This window comes from Aquarana catesbeiana, linkage group LG06 (assembly GCF_042186555.1).
Source record: "Aquarana catesbeiana isolate 2022-GZ linkage group LG06, ASM4218655v1, whole genome shotgun sequence".
NCBI classification, from domain to species: Eukaryota; Metazoa; Chordata; class Amphibia; order Anura; family Ranidae; genus Aquarana; species Aquarana catesbeiana.
In genome coordinates, this window is record NC_133329.1 from 128,692,129 (window position 1) to 128,710,889 (window position 18,761).

An 18,761-nucleotide genomic window follows, 5' to 3' on the forward strand; every position below is an offset into this window, starting at 1 on the left:
TGGGGTGTTTACATTGTACTGGCTCTCCAGGGCCTTCAAAAGTGTAATGGGTAGTCAAGAAATTATATGTGTAATTTATGCTCCAAGAACGCCTGATGGTACTCCCTGCATGTTGGGCCTCTGTATGTGGCCACGGTGTGTAAAAGTCTCACATGTGGTATCGCCATACTCGGGAGGAATAGTAGAATGTGTTTTGGGGTGTACTTTGTGCTATGCATATGCTGTGTGTGAGAAATAACCTGCTAATATAACAATTTTGTGAAAAAAGAAAAAAAAATCTTGATTTTGCAAAGAATTGTGGGAAAAAAATACAACTTAAAAAAACTCACCATGCCTCTTACTAAATACCTTGGAATGTCTACTTTCCAAAAAGGTGTAATTTGGGGGGTATTTGTACTTTCCTGGCTTGTTAGGGTCTCAAAAAATTAGATAGGCCGTCGGCGCATCAGGTGTGATCAATTTTCAGAGATTGGCACCATAGCTTGGGGACTCTATAACTTTCACAAAGACCAAATAATATACACCGATTTAGGTTATTTTTACCAAAGATATATAGCGGTATACATTTTGGCCAAAATATATGAAGAAGAATTACTAATTAGCAAAATTTTATAACAAACGAAGAAAAATGCATTTTTAAAAAAATTTTTTTTTTTTTTTTTTCAGAATTTTCGTTTTTTTTTTTTCTTAGCGCAAAAAATAAAAAACCCAGCGGTGATTAAATACCACCAAAAGAAAGCTCTATTTATGTGAAAAAAGGACAAAAATTTCATATAGGTACAGTGTTGCATGATTGAGTAATTGTCATTTAAAATGTGAGCACCGAAAGCTGAAAATTGGTCTGGTTAGGAAGGGGGTTTAAGTGCCCAGTTGGTAAGTGGTTAAAAGGCCCAACCTTACCCCTTGTCCCTGAGTATTGATTATGTTTCTCCCACAGCAAATCTTCTTTTTTTTTTTTTTCTTCTCTGACCAGAAGACTAAGAGTCGGATGGTACCCCTGTGAGCCAGGTTGAGGAACGCCGGTGAGGGCCACACTAACCTGCCGCCTTAGAGCTTCTCACAGGTCGCCCTACAGCATTGTGCAGGCGGTCGGGGTGTAGCTGATGATCCCCCGCCGTTGCACGCCGCTCAGCGGCTCGGGTCTCCTGTCTTCCCCTCTGTGGAGCGGGTACCATTTTTCTGGAGTCCAAATGGTGTAAGACACCAAGGGGAGGACCTTGCGCACTCCAAGCCTCGCTCTGAACCTGGAGCTTCCCTTCAGGGCAGGAAGAAGGTTGAGTGGGACCCAGGAAATGGGTTTAAAGTGTGGAGGAGAAGCCAGACCCTCACGGCTGTGGAGACTGAGGGACTCCTGTTTGCACCATGGCTCAGCGAGCTGCAAGGAGCTCTGCCAGGACCCACCTCATGGGGGAAAAAAAAGGATGGAAAGGCGGCACAGGTGGCTGCAGGCAAGAGCAAGCCAATGCCGGGTAAGTGCCTTTTTACCTATTATTGGGAGGGAGGGTGGGTTTCACCAGGCTAGCCCTTAGTTGTCCCTGGTATACCCTCATGCTCTCTCCTCTGAAGATGGGGGCCTGCAGCCATGTTAGAGGACAGGAAGAGTGACTGTTGATTCCTCTTCTCTTGCAGATTCCCCAAGTGGAGCTCAGGAGGTCTCTGATACACCACCTTCTACATCCGCTAGCACTAGTGCCTCTAAAAAGTGCGGTAATTGCAGGGAAAGATTGTCTAAATCTCACACCAAGCCTTTTTGTTGTTGGTGTATTAACAAACTGGCTGGTAAAGAGGCCTTGGGATTAATAAAAGATTTCCTTAAAAATGTGCAGGAGGAAATGATGGACACTATTCAAACTTTCCGCACCTCTGTAGCCACCCCCAAGGTAGCCTCAGAGGAACTCACCTCTAAAGAGGGCCAGGGAGAAAGAGGAGATGGAGGATGCAGAAAACCCAGAAAAATCTGAGCCCAGTTCAGAAGAGGAGACTGATCCAGGTTTGAATAGTGATGTGGAAGATATCAGGCTAAACAGACATCTCTTTGGCTTGGAGGACTTGGAGGGTCTCCTTCAGTCTATTAAAGCCACTGAAGAGATCCCTGAACCAGCTAAAGAAACCTCTGCACAGGTTAAGATGTACAGGGGGTTGGTGAAGTCAACCAGTTAAACCAGTCAAGAGTATTTCCCTTACACCAGTTCTTGAAGGATTTAGTTCTCCAAGAATGGGAGTTTTCTGAAAGGAGTCTGGGTAAACCTAAGACCGTTCCCCTTAAATGAGGAGGAATCGGAAACCTTTCTAAAGGTCCCCAAGTTGGACGCCGCTCTTTCCCAGGTGTGAAAGTCTGACCTCTACTTTGAGGACGCAGGCAACATCCGGTATGCTATGGATCGCAGATCAGAGTCCCTGTTGAAAAAAACGTGGGAGGCCAATTCTGCTATGGCCCCAGCCTTAGCAGCAACCTGCGTTGCCAGGAATGCGGACTTCTTGATAGAGGGATTTAATAAACACCTTTCACAGGGTAATAAGTCTTGGAGGTTCTGGATTGCCTTTCGGTAATAGGAAAGGCTATAGCTTTCCTGGCAGATGCTGCTGTGAAAACCTCAGCCAAAACAGGTGCCCTGATTAGCTCGGCCAGGAGGGCCATATGGGTTAAAGCCTGGGAAGGCGATCTTGCCTCAAAGGCCAATCTGTGCAGTCTCCCCTTTAAAGGGTCCCTGCTTTTTTGACCAGGTTTGGATAAGGTTTTGACAAAGTTCTCGGAAAAAGGGAAGAAATTTCCGGTCAAACCCAGACGGGAAAGGTACAGGAATTTTTTTTTTTTTCGAGGCCCGTCGGGACAAAATCTGCAAAAATCCAAGAAAGAACCCAACAGAAGGTGGGGGTATGGTAGAGGTAGGCAAAAAGGTAATTTTACTCTCTCCTTTTACACGCCAAAGTACCAAAGAGTCCAAGTGACACCAGAATCGAGGTAGGGGGCAGGCTGTCTCATTTCATCTCTCAGTGGGAGAAAATTTTAGACAGTCCATACATTATCAATCTGATCAGAAAATCCTACCACCTAGAGTTCTCATCAAAGCCCCCGCCTATGATTACACTAACACATCCTCCCAAGGATGCATTAAAAATAAAGGCCCTATTGGAGGGCATTCAGTAATTGGTAGAACAGGTGGTAGTTCCAGTACCAATAAACCAGTGATACCAAGGCTTCTGCTCCCACATTTTTGTGGTACCCAAGCCTTCAGGGAAGTATCGCCTTATCATAAACCTCAGGAAATTAAACAAATTCCTGGGATACAAGATGTTTTCCATGGAGAGTATTTACGCCGTGCGAAAAACCTGATGTTTTCATGACTACCCTGGATCTCGGGGATGCCCATTTACATGTCCCGATCTTCCCGGAACACCAGGCATTCCTAAGATTTGCGGTGGTAACCTAGGAAGGGGTTCTCCATTGGCAATTCGGGGCACTTCCTTTCGGACTAGCAGCCAGTCCAGGGATTTTCACGAAGATCTTAGAGGCAGTAGCCCCTACTCCATCTCCAAAGGATAGCGTTAATACTCTACCTGGACGACCTGCTCGTATTCAGTCCGTCGGCCGCTCAGGTGGAAACAGACACCCAGAGGGTGATCTATGTCCTGCAAAAGCTAGGCTGGTGAACAGGGAGAAATCCTCCTTGGAACCAGCTCAGGTCAAAACCTACCTAGGCTACTGGGTAGATTCTCTGGCTCAAAAGCATTTCCTCCCAAGGGAAAAGGTGAAAATAATCGCACCGTCAAAAGGCTGATAGGAGCCCCCATGTGTTCCAGGAGGTAGATCCTCGGGGTCCTGGGACTTATGTCAGCCAGCATTCCAGCAGTGGTGTGGGCACTCGAGACCTTAAATTTTTCCATCTTTCCTCTTGGGACAGCAGGAACGAATCCATAGATGAAAGTTTAATCATCACTCAGGTAAAATCCTCCCTGAAGTCGTCATTCCCAAGCATTCTGGAAAAAGGCAGGCCCTGGGGTCAGCACAGACGCAATCGCCCAGGGTTGGGGAGCCCACTTAGGAAAAGCAAAGGCTCAGGGAACCTGGGACAAAGGAGAAACCAGATCCTCTTTCAATCTCGGGGAGCTCAGAGCGGTGGGCTGTAGCCTATTTGAACCATCAGGGGGGACAGATACAAAGACATTCTAGGTTTAGCAATGGAGATTCTGGCCTGGGCGCAGGGTCCACATAAAGGGCATGGACAACCAGGAAGCCAACTTCTTCAGCCGCCACTCTGTCAGATGGAGAATGGGAACTGAACCTGAAATCAGGTACTAGTTCAGAAGTTCAGTTGCCCAGACATAGACCTCTTTGCTAAACGAAAGAACAGAAAGGTAAAGAAGTTTTTCTCTGTCAGGAAAGAGAGTCAGAGGGCCTGGATGCCCTAGCACAGAGCTAGAACTTCCAGTCGGATTACACTTCCCCCCTCTGGCATCGATTCCTCGATAAAACAAGCTTGTCATTAAAATGTATACAAATGCAATGATTCCACGAGCGTCACCCGACATGTTTCATCCTATTGGACATCTGGGGTGGGACAGTAGGACGAAATGCATCGGTTAAAGCTCGTGGAATCGTTGCATTTGCCTACATTTTAATGACCAGCTTATTTTTATCGGATTTGCTGTAGATGTAACCTCCCTTTTTTTTCTTTTTTATTGCTAAACCTACCATACAGAGTCACACTATGTGCGATTATCTGTTTTTTATGAATATCACAATGGATTACTACAACGTCTAATGCGATTTATCGCACACTTTGGAGTTTGTTTCCTTAATGCTTGACACGCCTTGCTCAATATCTGGTGGATTTCATTTTCCAAGGATCGTTCCTGTTGCGGTGGAATCCGCTGAGACTGCCCATTTGACCGACGTGCTGTACGGTACGTGTGTCCACCGAGTCTGGTAGGCGTGCCAACCTTATCACTTTGATTGCACCTTTATGACCAAGCTGAACAGCACAAGAAGGACTTTCATATATTTGTCTAACTCCTAAGATGGATTTCTTTTAGATGCCTTTTTGTTTATTTTGATATCCTCTTGATAATTTTCTATTCCTTCATTCTATTATCCACTTTTGCCTTCTGGCAGACTGGTAGTTTTTCACTGTATTTTTTGATTAATGTGTTTTTTCATTTGCTCACTATTTAGCAGTACACTATTGTTTTGTTATTTTCGCACTATAGGTCAAGTGGCGTGTCGGCAGCTTATCCATTCTCTCTGCGCAATTTTTTTCCTTTACTGTACATTATTCCTCCTAGTGGCCCCCTGGTGGCTGAGGAGGGCTTGGTTTGCAAACTTGAAGGCGCTGTCAGTCGCGGTACACCGATTAGTCCTGTCAATTTAAGAAGGTTCTAACGACAACTCACTTTGTGTTTATAAAAGACACCTGTCCACAGACTCTTTCTTCCATTTAAACCTCAACATCATTGGCAAGGACAAAGCTGTCAAAGGATGCCAGGGCAAGATGGTAGACTTGCACAAGGCTGGAATGGGCTACAAGACCATCGGCAAAAACTTGGTGAGGAGGAGACAACTTGGAGTGATTTATTCACAAAAGAAAGAAATACAAAAAACATCAATCGCCCTCGGTTTTGAGCTCCATGCAAGATTTTGCCTCATGGCGTAAGGATGATCATGAGAAAAGTGAAGGATCAGCCCAGAACTACACAGGAGGAGCTTGTAAATGATCTCAAGGCAGTTGGGACCACAGTCACCAAACAAACCATTGGTAACACAATACACCCCCATTAATTGAAATCTTGCAGCGCCCGCAAGGTCCCCCTCAAGAAGGCACATGTATAGGCCTGTCTGAAGTATGCCAATAAACATCATTTTTTTTTTTTTTTTTTTTTTTAACAAAGGTGCTTTATTTTCACAAGAGGGAAAAATACAGTATACCAATTGACATAGTACATAACACTTCATGCAAGGTATACATGACTTCTTACAGATCAAGTTGGTGTAGACAGGCTAGAGATGGTTGCAGAGGAAATACCAATACCATAAGGAGGATAAATCCTCTAGCACACGGATGCCCCTCCCACCCCACCAGCAGACTATATACATAACAATACTGTAGGGCATTAGGAGGATATCCACCGAGCCCAGACCTTTTCCAACTTCAATGGACAGCCCCGGTTAATATATATGATTCTATACATGGGTATAGCTGCCTCAATCTGTGCTTCCCAGGCTGAGAGAGACTGGGAAGAGGAGTCAATCCATTTCATAAGGATTTCTTTTTTGGCGTAAAAGAAGATCGGAGATAAGTAATTTTAGATGATGAGATCGTTGCTTGTCATCATGGACCCCAATAGAGCAAGCTCAGGTGAGGCTGGGATGGACATTTGTAACCTGGAATTATTTTCTCTAAATATCGCAGTCCAGTAGTTTGCTATGATGGGGCATTTCCAGAACATGTGGAGGAAGGTTCCAATTTGAATCTTACATTTAGGACATATGGGGTCTTTGTCAAGGAAGATACGATGAAGTCTCTGAGGAGTGTAGTAAACTCTATGAATAAATTTAACCTGAATTAGTTTCTTTAGATGCTATCACTAGCTTAGGGCCATATTCCAGACAGTCTTCCCATCCCTCTTTATCCAACGATGGTATGTCTTCATGCCATCTTTGCCATAATTTCTCTGTCTTGGGGGAGTCCTTGCCTAAGAGTGCATTATATAGGGCAAAGAGGGGTTTGGAGATATCCCCAGGATTGAGAAGTTCCTCAATAGGATCAGCCTGAAGTAGACGTGTTTGTGGAAATTGAGCCCTAGCTGCATGTCTGAGCTGTAGGTATCTAAATCTCATCCATTGGGGGAACTGAAATGTATCCATTATGTCTGACAGGGGGATCAACTTTCCTCTGGGCATTATCTGCCCCAGAGTTATAATGCCATACCGAGCACAGATCTGTGAGTCCGGGATAGTATGAAAGCGCTTTAGCGTTGGATTCCCCCAAAGAGGATGTGCTGGGGACAATTGGCCCGGTTTAAGGTATCTACGCCTAGCAGCCACCCACACCCTCCATGTTGCCTGGGTAGGTCTAGGGACCCCTGAGTATGCCCCCGGTCCTCGGTAGGGAAAGTTACGAAGATCGGTAAGTGAGCCCAAGCAGTTCGCCTCAAGGCAGACCGCAGCGTTGGTTCTGGAGCCCTGAAACCACCAGTGGACCAATACCAACATATCGGCCCAGAAATAAATCTGGAAATTGGGGAGAGCCAAGCCCCTCAAATGGGCAGGCAACCACAGGGTGGAACGTGCCAACCTAGGGTTCCCACCACTCCAAATGAAAGACCCCACCAAACGATCAATCACCTTAAAGAATGAAATAGGGACCCAAAACGGACAATTTCTGAGCACGTAGTTAAATTTAGGCAGTATCATCATCTTAAGGAGGTTGATGCGCCCCAGAAGATTTAGTGGTAAGTTCGCCCATGCAGAGTATTTTGTACGCAGGGTATTCTGGACAGGTGTTAGATTCTTTACAATAAAGTCGGAGGGATTTTTTGTGATCACGATCCCGGGGTATTTCAATTCCTTCACCCATTGCAGCGGGGAGGAGGGGGCCCCAGAGACAGCACCATCATCTAGGGGGGAACAACACAGATTTTGTCCAATTAATTTTAATGCCTAATAGTCCCCCAAAGTTATCAAAGGGCGAACAGGCGAACAGGCTGGGGGAGAGCAGGCATCCCTGCCTCGTGCGGCCAAACAAAGCAAAAGGATCCGGAACCCAATTGTTCGTACGGACGCAAGCTCTGGGAGCATGGTATAGTAGTCGAATACCGTGGATAAACTTGGGACCAAATCCGAATCTATGCAATACTTCCCATAAATGGGTTCATTCGACCGAGTCGAATGCCTTTTCGGCATCTAGAGAGGTAATAACTCTGGTCCCTGGGTTATCATGTGGGATAGTGAGATGCCAATAAACATCTAAGTGATTCAAAGAAGGATTGGGACAAAAAATTGAGCTCTTTGGCATTAACTCGACTCGCCGTGTTTGAAGGAAGAAAATTGCAGACTATGACCCTAAGAACACCATCCCTACAGTCAAGCACAGAGGTGGAAACCTTATGCTTTGGGGCTGTTTCTCTGCTAAAGGTACAGGCCGACTTTGCCACATTGAGGGGCCAATGGATGGAGCCATGTATTGTAAAGTCTTGAATGATAACTTTCTTCCCTCAGCCAGAACACTGAAGATTGGTCATGGATGGGTATTCCAGCAGGACAATGACCCAAAACATACTGCCAAGGAAACGCAGGCGTGGCTCAAGAAGAAGCACATTAAGGTCATGGAGTGGCCTAGCCAGTCTCCAGACCCTATAGAACATTTATGGAGGCAGCTGAAACTTCGAGTTGCCAAACAACAGCCAAGAAACTTTAAGGATTTAGAGAAGTTTGGAAAGAGTGGACCAAAATCCCTCCTGAGAGGACTGCAAAACTGGTAACCAACTAGAAGACACGTCTTGCCTCTCTGCTTGCCAAAAAGGGTTTCTCCGACAAGTACTAAGTCATGTTTTGCTTGGGGATCAAATATTTAATTTGCCTGCTGAATTACAACTCCATTTATAAAATTTGTATCGTGTGGTGAGTGTTTTTTGTTTTTGTGTTGTTGTTTTTTTTTTTTTTTTTTTTTGTCTCTAATATTTAAAATGCACCTATGATGAAAATTATAAACACCTAATTTCTTTGCAACTGGGCAAAATTACAAAAAAGGGGATCAAATAATTTCCCCACTGTGTATCTGACAGTCCAATAAACGCTTACTTGAATATTTTCCTTTCATGTCGAGTGCTCTCTGTCTGCTGCCCATCTCTTTTCACATGTTCCTGGATTACCTGCATGCAGTTTCTCCACTGCAGTTTACTTTAAATTTTTAAGGACTACATATCCTATGGTACCTTACTGCCTGCAAGCAGCATTTCCTGTACTGATCCTGCCTCCTAAAACTCCTCTACTCAGCATGTCTGCAGTTCAGAAGGTAGGCTCTGTGTATTCTGTGACGTAGCAGTGCCTGTCATTGTGAATGTGTCACAGAATTCTGGGAAAGAATGTGGGGATCTTCAGAGAGTACGTTTACAAACTTCTAGATCATTCAGATTATTAGGAGTAGATTAAAGATTGAAATACAATGTGGAAATTAATGAGTTTGTTTTTGACCATAGATGCACTTTTACTGCTGGTGGCTACTGTAATCTATCACACTATCCTTGTATTTTTGCCTTTTATAATCCCAGAGATGTTAGGTTTCCCTAAAGATGTGGTGGTATTTTGGGCTAGCTTCGTATAGAATGTATTGTTGTGAAACCTAAACCCCTATAATGCACCCAGTTTCCAGTGACTTCGGAGTCCAGATAGGTGAGGTTTACTTCAAATTCCACTGACCTTTACTACTCTCATCCTTTTAACAGGTGTTCTGGAAGAAGCCGAGTTCTACAATATCACATCATTAATTAAGCTTATAAAGGACAGAATACGAGAGCGGGACAGTAAAACTTCACAGGTGAGGCTTTGTGACATATTGGTTAATGGGGGATGGATTTGGTCCAGGAAGACTCAAAAGGAGTTGATATACTAAAACTAGAGTGCAAAATCTGGTGCAGCTGTGCATTATAGCCAAATGGCTTCTAACTAGCTTGTTCAATTTAAGATTTGACAAAAAAAAAAACCTAGAAGCTGATTGGTTTCTATGTAGAGCTGCACCAGACTTTGCACTCTTCAGCTTTAGTAAGTCAACCTCAGAGTGCCACGTGTGTTTACACTTTCCACTGTTATATCCATGTTGTATAGAGAGCCTGACAACTGTACCAGATACCTGTGATAAATGTAGACTATTCGTTGTTCTTTCTCTTTAAACTATATTGTACTCTGTACCCTTGTCTGTTACTTTGGGCTTAGGTTTAGCCTGTGACAAGCATATTGCACTGTCCTTTTTAGCTCTAGTCTTGATTTAAAGTGGTTCTAAAGTCAAAACCACTGTTTTTTTTTTTTTTTCTTTTAAATTATTCTCTGCATTAAGGTGTTAAAAAAAAAAAAAAAAAAAAAAAAAAGCCCCACTACCTGTCCTACCCACCCTCATCCTTAAACGTACCTGACTCCTGTCACCACTTCAGCGCTGTCTTGACTTAAGCACCACTCCCCTCAATTCCTGCTTTCACAGGAGACACGAAGGACAGCGAGAGCCATAGGTTCCTGCTGCTGTCAGATTTCTATTAGGAGGGAGCGGTCAAGGATTACCAATTTTATGTGCGGCTATGGATGCACAGCTTGGGAGTGTACATGCACAGGGGTCTCCTTGGCACCAGGTTTTGCTAAGGAGGCACCTGGAGGAGCAGACAACGCTGGCAGGAAACTTCGATAAGAGGGAAGGGAACTTTTTGTGCAATATTGCTGCACAGAACAGGTAAATAAAAGGGGATGTACCTGTACGCCCTTTTGCCCACCAGTGCCATTCTGCTGATGTATATGGCGTGCGCTGGTCGGGAAGAATGCAATGATTTGCAAATCATTTTAAACCCATATTTCTTGTTCATACATCATGGGACACAGAGCTCTATTAATTACATCATGGGTTAGATAGCCACCTTCAGGTGTTGAACACTGGCAACCCTAATTGTAAGGAGAGTTCCTCCCCTATATAAGACCTCCTATATGGAGAGTACCTCAGTTTTTTTGCCAGTGTCTAAGGTGTCACGATGCAAGATGTGCTTAGAAGAAAGCTCTGTTTGATGGTCCCTGCGGGGTTCTAGGAGCTTCACAACCGCATCCATGCCTCGGGCCAATTGATATCGCCTAAGATGGATGGTACCCGGGCCTCCTGGAAGAAGAAAAAAGGTTTTGCCTGTAATGTCTCTCTGAGGACTGGGCTCTGGGATTCAGTACTTTTGAGCACATATATTAAAAATGCGACAAGTTTTCTGGCAGAGTCTTCTACAGGTCCAGGTAAGAGGCTCCTGTAAGTAGGAACCCAAAACCCTGAAGGTTGGCACAACACTACCCGCCGTGATGGGTGAAGGTTGGGTCTGGCTGTTCTCAGCAGTATCCTGCGGGGGAGATAAGGTAAGTGAAGCAATCCTAGGTAAACACCTTAAGGATTAGCTTCTTTGACTTGTTGCATGTCTTACCTGTTTTCCGCCATTGGAGGGAGTAAGAGGCATACCTGGTGTTACTTACATGCTTCCAGGAAATACAGCTCAGTGAAGCCGCTCTGTCAGTTGCTCACCTCCTCCGCTGCAGGCTCTGCCACTTAAATGATAAAGGGGGTATCATGCAGTCTTGGGGTCCCCGAGTAGCCTCCCGATCTTTTCCCCCCTCGCCCCAACCGATGCCATATTGGTTCTACGCGCGTGCGCTTTTACGACGAAAACAGCCGGGAAGGAGGGGGGGGCGTGGTTGCGAGCGGCGATTCACTGCGCAGGCGCTTGTTTTAAAGAGCCCATATCACCGAGGTCTGTAAGTGGCAGGACACCGAGCTGGGGCACGTAAACATCTCATGTGGATCGTATACAGGCACACCTAGACACCTACTCAGCGTTAGGTTGTGCTAGTCTAAGCAAATATTACTATTGTAAGCTAGGCACAACAGTGTATGCGATTGTTTTTAGTACCTCTGCTTTGTTAGCTTAGGACTATGTCTCCCCGCAAAAGGGTTTCAGGGGCAGGTAAAAAGAGCACCAAGAAGTCACCGTCAGGGTCGGGCGACTCTAGACGTGCCTGCAGGGTGTAACATCCCCCCCCTGAGAGACTGGAGGCAGCCATGCAGGGTGAGTCATCGCCGCTGTCAAGCATTGCTGCCCTTCCCAATATTGCAGCCCTTGCATATGTTACTGAAGATGCTATGGAGGCAGCATTGGGTGGTTTAGAACAAAGGATTACTGTCTTTATCACAGCATCCTTAGCAGATAGCAGAAAACGGGGTAGGTCTCCTTCCTCTGCTCTGGGTTCCTTATCAGACGATCAGCAGTCTGATGATACAACCCTGTCGGGGGACAAGGATCACGAGCAGTTGGACGAATCGGGGGATGAGGAGAAGCTCTCTTCTACCTCGCAGGCTACAGGTACAATATTATACAGAACTGGTACGTACCACATACAATTTGCCCTGTACTGAACCAGCTGTGTCCCCTGTTTCGTCCTTGGGATCTTGGAAGTCTCCACAGGCTGCTTTTTTCCTTTCCCATCCATCCATTAATGGAAAAACTATTGTATGATGGTTGGGCTCACCCAGATAAATAATTTTCTCCTCCTAGGAAATTCTCCCTGCGCTACCCTATGGAGTAAAAATTCACCAAGAAATGGAGTGTGCCAGCAATAGATGCGGCTATTTCTTGTGTGAATAAAAGCCTAACTTGTCCTGTGGACAATGCTCAGGTGTTTAAAGATCCAACTGACAAAAAGCTGGAATCATTACTTAAAGCCTCTTTTGCCGTGGCTGGTGCTGTGGTCCAACCTGCGGTTGCAGAAGTTGGTATGTGCCAATATTTGAAGGTGAAGCAGGTAGTCCATTTTCTTCCTGTTGAGCAAGTTCAAGACTATGCAGCTCTTCCAAGGGCCTTATGTTTTGCAATAAAATGCTATTATGGATTCTGTCCAGCAAGCATCCCACCTTACACTCCTGCTGGTACACATGCGTAGGTCCCTTTGGCTTAAAAATTGGGCAGCTGAAGCCTCATGCAAAAGATATTTAGCTGGGTTCCCATTTAATGGGGAACGATTGTTTGGGGATGATCTGGATAAATATATCCAGAAGATTTCCGGTGGCAAGGCCACCTTATTGCCGGTTAAAAAGGATAAAAGTCCTTCTTTTAAACATTCTCTTTCCCCAGCCCAGAGTTATCTTGGTCTCTAGGCAGTGGCGTCGGCCTTCCCAGTCCAGTACAAGAGGAAAGGTCCAAGCCCATGGGCAAAAGAAGCCTTGGGGTCAAAGATCTGCTAAGCAGAATCCCAAAGCCTCCTTGTAAAGGGGCGCCCCCGCTCGGGCCGAGTGGGGGGGGAGGCTTCGGTGTTTTGCGGGTCTTTGGCAGAAAGAGATTCAAGACAAATGGGTATCCTCCACGGTAGAAGCTAGAATTTCTGCAGTTTCCACCATCCCGTCTTCTTTGGTCAGGTGTTCCCAAGCACCCAGAAAAAAGGAGACCCTTGTTTCTGGCTTTGGATCGCATGTTGTCTCAAGGGGTGATCATAGAGGTGGCTCCAGAGGAGGAAGGCTCTGGGTTTTATTCAAACCTCTTTACAGTCCCGAAGCCAAACGGAGATGTCAGGCCCATTCTGGATCTAAAGGACTTATATTGGTTCTTAAACATTTGCTCGTTCCACATGGAGTCTATCCGCTCAGTGGTCTCCACCCTTCAGGGGGGAGAATTCCTGGCACCAATAGACATCAAAGATGCATATCTACATGTACCAATTTTTCCCGCTCACCAGAGGTTCTTATTGACCCCGCATCTCTCCATAAAGAGGACCTGTCACATAGATTCTTATTACAAGGGATGTTTACATTCCTTGTAATAGGAATAAAAGTGATCAAAAAAATAAAAATGTAAAAATAATAAAAAAAAAATATAAAAATTTTAAAACGCCCTGTCCCCGGTAGCTCATGCTCAGAAGCGAACGCACATGCAAGTCCCGCACACATATGTAAATGCCGTTCAAACCACACATGTGAGGTATCGCCGCGTGTGTTAGAGCGCGTGCAACAATTCTAGCACTAGACCTCCTCTAACTCTAAACTAGTAACCTGTAAAAATTTTCAAAGCGTCGCCTATGGAGATTAAGTACCGTTTGGCACCATTCCATGAGTGTGCGCAATTTTAAAGCATGACATGTTAGGTATCTATTTACTCGGCGTAACATTATCTTTCACATTATACAAAAAAAATGGGCTAACTTTACTGTTTTGTTTTTTAATTCATGAAACCATTTTTTTTCAAAAAAAGGCGTTTGAAAAATTATTGCGCAAATACCGTGCGAGATAAAAAGTTGCAATGACCGCCATTTAAAAAAGCATATGTAATGTTTGGGGGTTCTGAGTAATTTTATAGCAAAAAAAAATGATGATTTTTACATGTAGGAGAGAAGTGCCAGAATAGGCCTGGTATTGAAGTGGTTAAGGTCACCTAAGTTTGTAGTGTGTTGCACAAGCAGCACCTGGATTGTACCATTTACATTTGTGGTGATGTTTTTAGTGTCTGTGTCTGCGTCCACTTCTATTGGCTGCTTGAATGCAGCTCTGAGGTGGTTGCTCTCAAAGCAAAATGTATCTCAGCACGGAGGACAGGTCTCAACGCCTGTCTGAATGAACCCTAGAGCAGACAGACAAATCCTGGTTACCATTGCCCTGTTTTTTTTGAACATCCCAGCACAGTACTGATCCATATTAACACATACAACACAGTACTGATCCCTACTTATGCTTGCAATACCAACCCACATGCTCTTACACGTAACAAAATACAGCCAGGAAGCATGTCAGTTAATTTTTAGGATTTCCAGAGAAAGCGGTAGCAGAGGAACTGGGTCAGTTAAATCTTAAAGCGATGAGCCCTAATGGTATTCGTCCCAGGGTTCTAGGGACCATCTTTTTAATCATTCTCTTAGGGCCCTTTCACACTGGGGCGGTTTGCAGGCGCTATTGCGCTAAAAATAGCGCCTGCAAACCGTCCCGAAACAGCCGCTGCTGTCTCTCCAGTGTGAAAGCCCCGAGGGCTTTCACACTGGAGCGGTGCGCTAGCAGGACGGGAAAAAAAGTCCTGCTAGCAGCATCTTCGGAGCGGGGAAGGAGCGGTGTATACACCGCTCCTTCCCCGCTCCTGCCTATTGAAATCAATGGGACAGTGCGGCTATACCGCCGGCAAAGCGCCTCTGCAGATGCGCTTTGCGGTAGTATTTAAACCTTTCTCGGCCGCTTTACCCCCGCCCCAGTGTGAAAGGGGCCTAACAGGAGAAGTTCCCCATGACTGGCAGACAGCTAATATTGTACCTATCCACAAGAAGGGCAGCAAGGTAGAAGCTGGCAATTACAGGCCAGTAAGTTTTTATCAGTTGTAGTCAAGTTAATAGAATCACTCCTGAAAAGGGTTATTGATCACCTAAAAATAGACAGCTTGCTGGACCCAAAGCAGCATGGCTTTGAGGGCAGATCATGTCAGACTAACCTGATTGCATTTTTTGACTAGATTACCAATGTTTTGGACCAGGGTGGTGCTGTGGTCATATCTTGATTTTTAGTAAAGGCTTTTGATACAGTTCCAAATAATCTAATACAAAAGTTGTACAAGGGGAGAAACAGGAAGGCCTGGCTTTCACCCATGCCCCCCAGATCTTATCAAACTTTTTAGGGCATATGCGACTCATACAGTGGGGCAAAAAAGTATTTAGTCAGCCACCAATTGTGCAAGTTCTCCCACTTAAAAAGATGAGGCCTGTAATTGTCATCATAGGTATACCTCAACTATGAGAGACAAAATGTGGAAACAAATCCAGGCAATCACATTGTCTGATTTTTGAGAGAATTTTGTCAATATCAAAAGTTCATCTCAATACTTTGTTATATATCCTTTGTTGGCAATGACAGAGGTCAAACGTTTTCTGTAAGTCTTCACAAGGTTGTCACACACTGTTGCTGGTATGTTGGCCCATACCTCCATGCAGATCTCCTCTAGAGCAGTGATGTTTTGGGGCTGTCGCTGGGCAACATAGACTTTCTCTAGTCATCTTCCAGGACGGCACACCTGAGAAATGAGAGGCTCCTCCCTACAGGAAACACAATCAATAGACAGCTGTTTTAAGTCCCCACCCTTCCCCTTGATCCTCAGTTTTTGATTGTGTTTCTCCCTACACAGCGAAACCGTTTGTTTTTTTCCAAATGACCCGAAGCCTGGGGCTGGTGGTCCCCCCCTGGGAGCCGGACCAAATGCCTGGGGAAGGCCTACGGCCACATCACCCTGAAAGTGAAAGAGGGTGCCGCCTGCCCGATCTCGTATGATCTCGGAGGCAAAGCAGGGTCGGGCCTGGTTAGTACCTGATGGGCCTCTGGGTCTGGCCAGATATATTTATCCTTCCTGGGGGGTTTACCTATCCTTTCCTCAGGGGGGGCAGCAGAAACTGGAAGAGCCCCCCTGAGAGCTGAAGGCCCCTGGGTACAGTGGTGTCCCCAGAACTTCAGGGGCCTTTTTCCTGTCTCCCCCCCTTACCTGTCTGTTCAGACAGGGGTGCTGGCTGTCAGTTCTTTCCAGGGCCCCCGACTCCTGGGCCCCTGGTAGCTCGCGTGGGCTGCTGGGGAGGGCGCCGCCTGAACGACCCGCGTTCTTACCCAGGAGGGAAGGCTGAGAGTCAGCAGGAGCAGGCGCCCACATCCTCCTTTCGAGGAGGCACCAGTTCACTACGGTGGATGTCTGCCTAAACCACCTCAGAATGGAATGAGGAACGTACGGCATTGCCCCCCCAAGGGTATATACTGACTGGCAGGACACAGCCTAACCTTGCAGCTCCCTACGGGGACAGCAGTTGGGGGGGCACTTTGGTGGCTATCCTCCTTGCGTGTGGACCATAAGGATGGAAAAGCAAGCCCGGTGGCTGTGGAAAAAGGGGAAGACTACAACGGTGAGTACTTTCCTTTACCTTGGGAATTTAGCTGCAAAATCCCCAATCCCAGCCAGATGGTTTAGATTCAAATAGCCCAGAAGCTTCTGCTAAAAACACAGCTACAGCTCCCTCTTACATCAGAGATGCTGTATGGTGGACAAGTGGTGCAGAGGAGCGAGTGTGCCTAAACCACCTCAGATGGGAAAGAGGTAGGTAAGGCATTTCTTCCCCTTCCCCCTGTATTTACTAAGTGGTGCAGTGCAGGACCTGGGGTCTGCATAACAAAATAGCCCAGAAGCTACTGCTAAAACCACCAGTCACAGCTCCCTCTTACAGCAGAGACACTGTGGTTATCACAACAGTAGGTTTCCAGACTCTCCCTACATGTCCGGTTGTGGGACATTAGTAGGGATGAATAGAGCGAAGGGGGGGAGGACCTGGTAGATACAAAGAGTTCCTTACAGGCCAAGTATACCACTGAACAATTTATGGATTGTGCAATGGTTGAAGGATTCAGGAGTAAGCTCTCCTGGTCAGCAGGTGCACTAGGTTATATGGCCCTATTAGCCCAGCTGCTAGGAATCTGAAGTCATAAGCTCCAACCTCCCACTCCACCTTTACATTGTGGTTATATTAAAGTGCAGGAGGTAAGAAAAACCTTTTTGTTGGTTTGGGCTACAGTCAACTCAGTGACAGATCTAAAGGCGATTTACCATAAATCGCTTCCTATATCCTTTAATTAAGGATTTTCTGTGCAAACATATGCAAGAGCTAGATAGATACATGATTGCTTGTTTAAAGCCTGCAGGTGGCTATTTTCCTCCAGGCTAAATTGGTGATCACCTTTTCTAGAGGCTGTCCTAAATTGGTCTCTAGGGCTAGGCTCATTGAGACTTTAGTTTCTGATCAGCCCCACCTGTGTGTGAGCTGGCCAGCGTTTGCTCAGTCTACGGAGGTAAGGTAGGACAACAGCTACTATAGTAAGGTGTCTAACCATTTTTAGAATTTGTTCCTTCACTGGGGGTGAAGTGTTAGTATCTACAGCCCAGGCTATGCCTAGGGATCAAATTGCTCTGTTTGGTTATTTCATAAAGGGATACACCATGACTCCTCCTTGGTTGCACACCAGTAGACCTCAGTAGTGAAGGTTTGTCCTTGCTGGGATGTTTTGTGGCACAGCAGAAATACACATTGAGATTTGTGACATCTCTGCTCATAAGGGGTATAGTGCTGTACATCAGAAATGCACTGCACTGAAGCTTGGTTGTTGTCTGTTATATCCTAAAGGTACTGCCTTATTTGGCTACAGATCAGAAAAATACAACAGGGAAGGTGGTCTGTACTTTCTGGTCTTGTGACGCATGGCGGAAATGCACATCATTGAGTCTTATGACATCTCTGCTCATATTTGTTATATTGCTGCACATCAGACATACTCAAAATTGAGTTCTGTCTGGGGTTTTTTTGTGTCCTGTATTACTGCCTTATTGGTTGCTTATTAGAAAGGCAGTAGTGAAGATTGATGGTCCTGAATTGTGGGGAAATATAAATTGAACCTGTGCCAGGGGTAGTACTAGTACTGCCTTTGGTAATCGGTGCAGCCCCGCAAAGTGGCGTCAGGCTGACAGTGCTATTAACGGCAAAGGTTGCCGATTTTAGGCATGCGATTTGACATGTTGAGTCGCATGCCAAATCCCTTCAATATGGATGTGCTATCTCTATTCAGATTGTTATACATCAGATATATACAAGATTGAAGGTTGTCTGTCCTTTTATGTCTTACATTTACTGCCTTATTGGCTGCATATCAGAAGGGACACAGCAGTGAGGTTGCTTGTCCTTTTCTGATTTTTTTTTTTGCTGCCTCAGCAGGGAGACACATTGAGGATGGTGGCATATCTGCTCAGTATTGGTATATTACTACACATCAGACATACACAAAAATTGAAGATTGTTTGTGTCCTGTATGTTCTATACTTACTGCCTTATCGGCTGCATATCAGAAAGGCACAGCAGTGAGGGGTGTCTTTTCTGTTTCTCATTGTTCTACCTTGCTGCTTCTTAGGGATACACAGCAGGGGGTTGTTGGCTGCATGCCTCCAGGGAGATACAGCATTGGGGACCCCTCGCTTGTTCAACCTGAAAATTG

The 18,761-nt window shown here is 45.5% G+C and overlaps 1 protein-coding gene across 3 annotated transcripts in view; it reads left to right on the forward strand.

The window, feature by feature from the left end:
- LOC141148914 (BTB/POZ domain-containing protein KCTD5) overlaps positions 1 to 18,761 on the forward strand; it is a 109,431-nt gene that overhangs the window by 42,384 nt on the left and 48,286 nt on the right. For all 3 annotated transcript variants that reach the window (XM_073636784.1, XM_073636783.1, XM_073636785.1), the window contains exon 3: positions 9,442 to 9,533. In XM_073636784.1, the coding sequence (XP_073492885.1) occupies positions 9,442 to 9,533 (92 nt within the window). The remainder of the gene's footprint in view (positions 1 to 9,441; positions 9,534 to 18,761) is intronic.